At 36.5% G+C, this 10,128-nt stretch overlaps 1 protein-coding gene across 7 annotated transcripts in view; it reads left to right on the top strand.

Annotated features, from left to right (window-relative positions):
- LOC113521486 (uncharacterized) overlaps positions 1-9,917 on the top strand; it is a 48,325-nt gene extending 38,408 nt beyond the window's left edge. For 4 of the 7 annotated variants that reach the window (XM_026907012.3, XM_031912840.2, XM_026907013.3 and 1 more), the window contains 9 exons: positions 44-199; positions 737-848; positions 1,500-1,764; positions 2,528-2,822; positions 4,080-4,178; positions 4,564-4,654; positions 5,035-5,193; positions 7,607-7,743; positions 8,017-9,917. In XM_026907012.3, coding sequence (XP_026762813.2) covers positions 44-199; positions 737-848; positions 1,500-1,764; positions 2,528-2,822; positions 4,080-4,178; positions 4,564-4,654; positions 5,035-5,193; positions 7,607-7,743; positions 8,017-8,253 — 1,551 coding nt within the window. In that variant the 3' untranslated portion in view covers positions 8,254-9,917. The remainder of the gene's footprint in view (positions 1-43; positions 200-736; positions 849-1,499; positions 1,765-2,527; positions 2,823-4,079; positions 4,179-4,563; positions 4,655-5,034; positions 5,194-7,606; positions 7,744-8,016) is intronic. The other 3 variants (XM_031912841.2, XM_031912844.2, XM_031912843.2) reach the window with 3 other exon arrangements.
- The last annotated feature ends 211 nt before the right edge of the window (positions 9,918-10,128 follow it).

Genomic DNA, 10,128 nt, shown 5'->3' on the forward strand with positions numbered 1-10,128 from the left:
GTCGACGCTGTTGTAACGTGTTGTGCGTGTGTGTGGTGCGCAGGCGCGGCGTGCGCTGCGCGAGTGGCGTCGCACGCGCGCGCTGGTGCGCGCCCGCGAGGAGTGGTGGAGCGGCGCGCTGCGCGACGCGCACCGCGAGTACGCCGCCGCGCTCTCCGCGCTGCACGACCGCGTCGCGCGCCTCGAGGTGCTGCTGCTCGTGAGTACAACACCGAGCCACTGTCACACAGTTACAGCACACACAGACAATATCCTAGTCGGGAATTATTTTTGTTGTTTTTTTTTTCAATGGCTATCGGTGTTTATTTTTACGACAAATTCTGCCAACGACAAATATTTTAATTTTAGTTTCATTCTTCAGAATATCGCCCTGTTTAACGTTTTCTACCTTTTTCGTTCACCATGTTATACATTTACATTACAAATATTTCTGTTTCTATATAAACATAGAAAAAAGATATATGTAAGTTAGAACAAAATTCAATATTCTATTTTTTAAATGTCAATTAAGAGATATTGATGATTAAATATTGAAATGCTCTGATTTAAATAGATATTTTTCGCTTCCTCCAGATTATTCTATCAAAAATTTCAAGAATTACTTTCAATTTCGACCTTTTTGAGCACATCACTTATTAAGTCCTTTTCGTTCTCACAAATGCAAAATCTAATACTTCTTAAAAAAAATTACATGATGTGTTTGGCGTAGTTTGCTAATATTTCATTTCGTATACAGGAGACGCAAAAGAAAGCAGGCTTGCCGGTGATGCTGCCACATGAGCCATCGGCTCGGCGGGAAACGCCGCCTTTGCCGCGGCGACCCGACCCCGATCCACTTCTTATTAACGGTATGTGTACGACAATAGATTAAAAATTATCTTAAGTAAATAATAATTTTGGACGAGCAACTTAGATTCATGCGACAATCACAAGTTACTACTCGTTTGTCCATAATTATTATTAATTACATTTATCTGGTTATTTGAATAACATTATTTAATTTCGCTACCATTAGTATATGTGTGACTGCCAACACTTGAAGATTGACTATTTTATATAGATAGAGCTGAGATGTTACTACCAAAAGTTCCATACCTTTCCATACTTGTATTAGCCGTCAATTTTCGACTGCCATTTTGTTCACGCACTGTTTGCGATACGAAAACAATTTTTAAGTGTTAGCAGTCATACACAAAATAATGGTAGTGGAATTAAAGAAAATAATTCAATTCAAATAACAAGTGATATGTACTTCTACAAGATAACAACTAGTTGAGTAAAATATGCATATATCTGTTTACAAACGGTGCTGCCAGTTTACAAATTAGTAGTCTGTATTTTTTTTTAAATACTGGAAACAAAAATTGAAATCTATTTCGAATTCTTCCATAATATTGTTCTGTCCATTGGTGCTATTATTTAATTATTTATTCATATAATATTCAAATTGGGATAAGGGTAGGAAGATATTGATAATATTAACATTATTATAACTTTAGATCCATGGAGTTCAGACAGCGATCTTTCCGACTTGTCCCCTATCGAGGACGAGTACGCGAAGGTAGACAAGTCGGATCGTCGTCGGGAGGCTCCAGACATCGGCGACGTTACTGCCACCACCGCTGACCACAAGGCGCCCGTCAATACTGTCACCACAGAAGTCGCAAGTACCGTCGCCCCTGAGCCCGCGATGGTGCCGGCCGTCACTACAGCAGCGAGCGTGCCTGTCACTACTACGGCGGCTACAACTGCCCCTGATAAGCTGTAAGTATACAGCCGATAATGAAAAATGAATATGAGAATGAGAAAAATCTACATTCATTTCCACTGTTATGTTATAATGTACTTTGAACATGATTTTTGAAACATTGTTTTTTTTATATTATATAGTACTATGTATTTTATCTATATCTTCAAGGAATACATCGCCAGACAAAGAGAATATCGCATTCTATGTTAACTAACATAAAAATTTTAAGAGCGTTCATAACTTTTGCTTACCGAAGTATGGCAACATCACAATTGTGAAATAATATTCTTATTAACTTGTCACTGAGAATTTGGATTTTAATTGCAAATGTGTTTGAAGAATTTTAAACCAAAATACGAAGTAGTGGAGCAGTGGTAGATTATATTTAATTTCAACGTATTCTGTTATTAATGTTTTAGTTCGCTTTTACTTTTTAAATAATAAATTAGGAGTATTGAAGAATATTAAATTATCTTAAAAACTTGACAGACAGTTACGTCGTTTGGATAGGCTAAACTTATGAGCGCTGTCAATATATGAATTTTGTCGGATAGGGAACATGTAGGATATGGACAAAGTGCTGCTTATTGCAGTTTCAAGTACTTTAATTTATATTTTGACTTACAGTATTTCTAGGCGTCAAAATAAATCAGGTACTACAGGTGTTATTTCATTGTTTTTCTTGTCGTATTCTGTAAGTTTTTCGACATATAATGTTGTCTATTCAACAGCGTCGTGTGTAAGATCTATAAAGTACAATGGTACGTTTGTTTGCAGTACGTCGACAGTAGCCGCGAGCTCGGTGGGCGAGACGCTGAGCGGCGTGTCCGTGAGCGCGTTGGTGTCGAGCCGCGAGGCGGCGGCGGCGTCGGCGGCGTCGGCGGGGGGGCAGGTGTCGGCGGGGGTGGCGGTGTCGGCGGGTGGTGCGGGGGAGGCGGCGGGGCGCGAGCTGGACGCGGCGGTGCCGCGCGGCGCGCTGCTGGACACGTCTGCGCACCGCGCGCGCACCGACCTCGCGCGCCACCGCCACCACGCGCCGCACTCGCCGCACTCGCTCAGCAACGCCAGCTCGGTCAGTGTGCACGCCTCACACGCTGTCGATCGGGAGCCTTACTTTTTTTTTTTTTAAGAATCGCTTTAGGGTCGGCAACGCGCACGTAATGCTTCTGGTATTACAAGCGGTAATTGGCTACGGCAACCGTTTCTCATCAGGTAGGCCGTATGCTTGCTTGCCAGCTTAGTGGTATAAAAAAGGCAGCTAAATAATAATTTTTTTTACAACACAGGGGGCAAACGAGCATGCGGCTCACCTGATGGTAAGTGACTACCGCTGCCCATGATCACCCATAACACCAGCGGTATTGCAGGTGTGCTGCCGGCCTTTTAAAAAGGAATATAATCTTTTCTTGAAGGTTATGTTGTCGTATCGGTTCGGAAATACTGCTGCTGGAAGTTCCCTTACTCTTGATTACCGAAGAGCGGCAACGTCGCAATTATATTCCATTTTTAAAAACAATTTTTTCAATGTTTCTAATTGATTCTTTAAAGAGTACTCTGCTAGCGAACTAAAACATTTTTGGCAAAGGAACACTTTTGATGTTGAATTTTAGTAACCTATTATTCCATTACAATCTTTAAAAGTATCACAGTCAATTTCATTGAAGTACTACTCCATTAATCTGATCTTTATTATTATTTTCCATTTTAATGTTGGAAATTATATATTTGTTTACTATTATATTAATATTTACAAAATAAAATATAAAAATATCAAACAAGAAATCGCCACGAGCACAAACGTTAGAATGCCAGACCGTTAGAAACGCAGCTGTGAGATGCGAAATTCTCTTTATTTTACGTTTATGAAAATAATGAGGAAATAGTTATGTTGATGTTATGATAAGATTATTAGTAATAAATTGTTGTCCGCATATTCTTATATTATTCTATTTATAACTATTTCTAGTATAAGTTTCGAATAAATATAGATTAGTTACTTCTTATTTGTTGCTCAATTAAAGTTAAGATGTTGGTAATTTATTACTGATTACAACGAGCAATCCATAATAGCTTAAGATCTTATCTGGTTTATGCAAGTAATAATGCAGGTATAGGACTTTAATGAAACTTGGTCTAAATCAAAGTTGAATAAAAATATAATACATTGCATTCAAGAGTACTACTTTTCAATTAGTGTTGTTGTCAGATGAAAATAGTGTTAAATTTTATTATTATTATTTGTTGGTATGACTATGTGACCCAACATCCACACACAAACATGATTTACTATTAAATATTATTTTATTAAAATTGAATTATTATATTGCAGTACGACGGTCTCGATGACTCTTATAATGACTCGGCTGACGAGTCCCTCAGTGAATCTACGTCAGGAGCACCACCCAACACCGGGCATGGCACGATGAGTGTACGTTTCATTAATAATACCTACACGAAACAACCAATTCCGACATTGATTTATTTGATGACATCTACTATATTATGTCTCTTTTGTTGATGGTATTTATATAAATAATATATCTGTTGCTATATTATTAGCTGACAGAATTCTATCACGATTATATTCCTATCGAGAATCCGATAATAAATCAATAGACTTAAATTTCCCATATTGTGGTGAAAATTTATTATTAATTGACCAATTTCTAAAAAATATATGATACAATATGTGGATCTAATGTTACTAGCATTCATTCGCAGTTGTTTTTTGAAAAAACAAATATTTTGTTTAATGTTGGAAAATTAAATATTATATGGCTGATAGTTTAATGCAATACTATATTTTTATACAGCGTGAAACTCGACAAAGTTGTGGCAGTTCTGTTGGCAGCGGGACCGACGACGGTATATACTCGCGAGATCACAGGCACCATCCATTAACAGGTATCAAATCTACACTATTATCACTATGCATTGTGTTTAATAATGTCCGCAACCTGAACAATATAACATGGCTTTACCCACATACCATCTTTGACTGACATCTCCGAACATGCCCATTTCGTAAAAACTGATACTGAATGAAACACTACACAAAACCTTGACCTCACAGTCGTTACTGTGCTTAGATTTTAGCTTAATGGTATATAACTGATGTGATTGTGATTAATCCCGCTTGAAGTGATCGTATTTGTAATTCTGTAGCAAATCAGAGTTAGGTGCTCGCAGCGGGTCGTGGCCGTGTCTGGGACAGTACAGTTGTACCGTGATAGCGTGGCATGGGTGCGCAGTTGACATACGGGCTGTTTGTACTGTGGCATTAGGTCCGGCGGCGTCGCTGGCAGAGCAACTGAAGCAAGTGTTAGCGGAGCGAGAGCGACGACTCGCGACTGGCTCGTCGCCGCCACAGCCTGACCCCGTGCAACTCACTAACGACCTCGTCGACGAGATCAGGCAGGCCGTCAGCGAGGCTAACGCCAGAGGTCGGTGCCGGCCGAGACCAGCATTTGTTGTGGGCTATGTGAACCTGTCCGAATTCGTTGGAATTATCCAGAATAACTACTATTTATTTGTCAATATTAACTGGCAACATAAATCACACTGTGGTCGATTCTGAGGCATAATTTTTCTAAAACTATTTCTAAAATTAAAATTTTAATTTGACATCACAGCAAAATTTTTATTTTAAGGACCGATATAATTACATTTCGAATAGATTTAAAACAAAATTATTATAGTTTTAAACTATAATGGTCCATAAAACAGTAATTTCGCTAAAGTATCAAATTAAAATATTAGGTTGAGACATAAGTTTAGAGAAATGGCGCCTCAGAATCGAACCCTCTGTTACAACTGTGCCTATTATTGGAGTAGTAATTATGGAGAATGTTCGAATTGATCAATTTGAATTTAGAATCATAAATTCAAATTGATCAATCAATCATCAATCATCATGGCTAGTTCAATTAACACATAGTTTTTTTGTATCTATCGTTTCACGTTTCATTATAGTGCAGTCAACGAGACTGGAATAAACGAGGTCGGTACTCTTGTACCGATGTTTGAAACAGATTCTATAATATATATAACGTATATACTCGCCATTGCATGAATATTTCTTAATCCCGCACGTTGTATATGAGATTGCTCTAATCCAAATGACCTACACTACGCTATTTTTTAAATATGGCCGAGTATGATGCGATAAATAACATACTTTGCTCTAGTCTCGTTGATAAATTTATTAATGACAGTTTTTACATGATAATCGTCGCTTCTTGTTCAAGATTGGTTTTAAAAATTAAAACATGCAATGTGATACTAATAACGGTATTGATTGTCATGTATAAACACAAAAGTATTCAATGGGACCGATTCTGAAGAGCTATTTCTCTAAACCTGACCCTTAAACTAATATTTTAATTTGACAATTTCTCGAAAATATTATTTTATGGCCCATCATTAATTAAAAATGTAATAATTTTTCCTTAAAATAAAAAATTTCACTGTGATATCGAATTGAAATTTTAATCTTAGAAATAGGTTTATAGAAATGGCAATTTAGAATCTAACCCATTATTTGACGTATGGTTTGCATTCAATGTTATTTATGTAAGGTACTTTATCTTTGTACCATTACCGGCGAGTTTGTTTCAATTGTTTTGGGGACCAGTAAGGGAATATTTTTAACAAAATTACTTTTATTTTGGTTGAAACATAATAAAAAAAATTACTAGTAGTAGTAATATTTTTTTTATAATTGACTAATTTGATATTATTATGAAAAACTTATAAATATTTATAGGCAATAATCGTCGGTAGAGATACGATTAAGTACTTTTATAAGGTGGTGGATGAAATAGAATTTTATTTCTACATTTTTATGTGCTTATTCTTTTTCTATTTACTCATCACTGACTTTTACTTTTTTCTCTTAATTTTTTCCATGATGAAGCAATGCATGATTTGTTACGTTACGATTAGGTGGATTGTCTGATGTTTTTTTTTTTTTTTTTATAATTTCTATTAAAATTATGTTTTAAATTTGTATATCATCATATCAGCTGTTAACTGTCCACTGATAAACATAGGCTTCCCCCATAAGAAGGGTTTTTCCAATAGTAGCCACGCTTGGCAGAGGGGTTGGCAACTGCAATTAAGTTTTGGTGACATTTTAAAAGAGACGCTGCTACCTACTTCTCAACCATTAAGTTCCTTTAGTTGCGTCTTACAACACCCACGGGAAAGGAAGGGGTGGGCCATTCTATGTCGGGACCATATGGTTAATGTATCTATATAATATGTATTTATTTATGTAAATATACCACTAATCAACAATTGGGTAGTAATATCTGTATTATTATTGCGTATCTATATGCGTGATGTAACATTGTATACAGTCACCAATGTTGGCACCAACTTGTAATATTATATGAATAGTTCTCCCTGCTAAAGAATGTATCATATTAAAATAATTTATTCAATATGCACTTGAGCTATGGACTATAAACATTTAGTGTACATGTTACTTGTGCATTAATTCACTATGTGTTTAGAATTTGTATTTTCCCCTTTGGTTAATTCAATTTCAAATTGAAGGATTTGTTGTAAATCTAAATAAATGAAATAATTAATGAAATAAAGAACTGAACTGTATTCAGGAAACAAAATTGGTATTTTACACAAATAACCCCTATCAGAAGATTACTCTATGTCCATAAAAATACATAATCTATTAATCTTGATTAAAAAGTATACTATAAAAGATGCAACATATGTATAAAACTTTTGCGGGGTTGATATAGAAATTATTACCATATGCGGTGCTAACGTTGGAGGCGATTGCGAGTATGACATCGCGACTGTATAGCGGGATGTAATGCCGTGTGGTTATAGTGAAGAAAGCTCCGGCTTGCGTAGTCGGCGGCGAGGTGCCGTGGCAGCCGCTGTCGACGGCCGCGTCGGAGGCGAGCTTGTCGCCGCCGCCTCCCGGCCCGGCGCCGCACCCCATTAACCACTGGACCAAGCAGCAGGTACATTGATTTATTCTTTCCTTATCTTTATAGTATATAACATAGTCATTAACTACATCTGTTTTTCTGCTTACTTCTAAATCGTCCAATAGATTTTAATATGTCCTTTAGATTTACTTTTACTGAAGGTTTATATATGTAATCTGTATATTGATTGTATAAATTAGTTGTTGAGAAATAAAAGGAAAATGCGAAGACACAGAATTCCAAAAACTAAATTAATTTGGTCCAAAGTCAAACCGAATTATGAATGTTTCTGATAAATTGTATCAGGTATGGCAGTGGGTGTCCGGCCTGGGCGACGGACTAGAGCGGCACGCGGGTGCGTTTGCAGCGCGCGGTGTCGACGGCAGCCTGCTGCTAGCACTTAGCTCCGCTGACCTCAAGCTACTAGGGCTTCCCGGGGATGACCGTCGTCGTATGAAACGTCGCCTGAAAGAATTGCGCACTGCTCACGAAAAACACCTCAAAGCCCTCAAAAAGGCTGAGAAGAAAGCCAAAAAGAAATAAACCCACCCCTTCCCACTTCGCCGAGACATCGGTCCGAGAACTAATCGAGAGTTCTTAGAGCTCGGTGATGTGGCGCAACGTCTGGCAGCTAAATGAAGCAGCATTAAAATAAAAGTTCTCGTCTTGCAGACGTGGCCACGATTTCTCCGTAATTACATCGTCCACTGTACCATGCTGGTTTTCCCTTTCTGTTTTGTACCTGTACATTTCCAACACTTCATTGTTCGATCTAATTCAGTGATCTCCCTGTACAAGTTTGCAATTTTATCGTTTTATATACGCCAACCTAGTATCAAATTGATTCGGGTTCGAATGCATTATGATACAGCCAATAAAATGTAATTACGTTCTAAGACCAGCGTTTGCTGCGTGTACCAGCTAATGTTCATGTGACTGTGCCTACACGACGTCGGTGAAGGACTGGTGAGCTGTGTCCGATAGCGTACAGAGTGCCATCTGACCTATAGCTTAGGGTTTAGTGACGTTAGTGCTGCTTCAAACGAAGAAACGAATACTATTAATCGAAAATTAGATGTAAGTCAATACGGAACAGGTTGAGTAGTACTCATTTATCTAGACTGTCTATTCTACTGTAATCTATTTATGCTCTATTTAATTATTTTACTTGTATTCCGTTGGATCCACATGTTTTTTCATTGTTCCTAAATTTTGTATTAATTGTGTCAGATTTTCTTCGAGTTCAATGAGAAATAATGGACTGTGAGAAAAATACTGGCTCAATCTAGTCATAAGATGAATTGTAAGCTATTTCAAGTCATGAAATACTTTAACATTTTTTTCTTAGAAAAATTAATATTATAAATAAGATGAATAGGATATAACGTTCATGTAACTACTGTCAACTATATATTAACAAGATAGCAGTGCGATAATTTGTATTAAGTTGGTATGATGTAACAATGCAAGTTGATTTTGGTTACTTTGGCATTTATTTATGTACTGTATTTTGCACAAACTGTACTTAGCATAATGGTGTCCATTTGTGTATCACCAGACTTTTAGTATTTTAAAATAGCGAAGTATTCATGAAGCATGTGATCTCATTTCATGTAAGAGTACCAGATTTTCTGCGTCGTTTCATCCACGTTTCAGTATTTGTTATATGTATCTCTCACTGCGGCTCTTGTCTTGTGCAATCCTTATGATTTATTATACATTCCAGTAAACTTCTTTCTCGATATTATAGTTATGAGATTTCAATGATTTAGCAAGCTTTATAGTTTTCTTAGGCGACAAAGTGAATATGGTTTGTCTATATGTCGTTCTATGTATTCTTGTGAGTACGTTTTGTTCCTTGGCTGCCCTGTAACATGTAAATATAGTCTCAAACGTAGACTGAGAGGAACTACCGAGGTGTGCTAGCGATAATTGTGTGACTGAATGTACACTGTACATTTTAATATGTTATATTATTTCAAATAAGAGTTAACAAATAATGTAAGTAGAATCCATTAACCATTGCCAAAATTGATCAGTACTTTTATTATAATATTGTTGTTTTTTTTTTATTTACATATTAAATTATTTTACTATTTATTTGGGACCAAATTAATTTGTTATGAACTTATTTTTATGTATTTGGGTGTGCATTTTAAAAAAGATTTTTATTATTTATAATTTAATAAACAAACCAAAGTCAATCATCTTATTGTTTTTTACTGTTATTTTCTGTGTGAGCGTCTTGTATTGTGACATGATGATAAAAATATAATCTGCAGTGTAGATACGAGTTTTCTTGCTGCCTATATGAAGATGGGTAACTAGTATAACTAGTAATAGCATTGTAAACAAACAATAGAGGTGTGTTCAATTGATTAGATTACAATTGTTCCCTATAGACAAATTTGTTCATCA

This window comes from Galleria mellonella, unplaced genomic scaffold (assembly GCF_026898425.1).
Source record: "Galleria mellonella isolate WM207_F2 unplaced genomic scaffold, CSIRO_AGI_GalMel_v1 utg55, whole genome shotgun sequence".
Classification (NCBI taxonomy): Eukaryota; Metazoa; Arthropoda; class Insecta; order Lepidoptera; family Pyralidae; genus Galleria; species Galleria mellonella.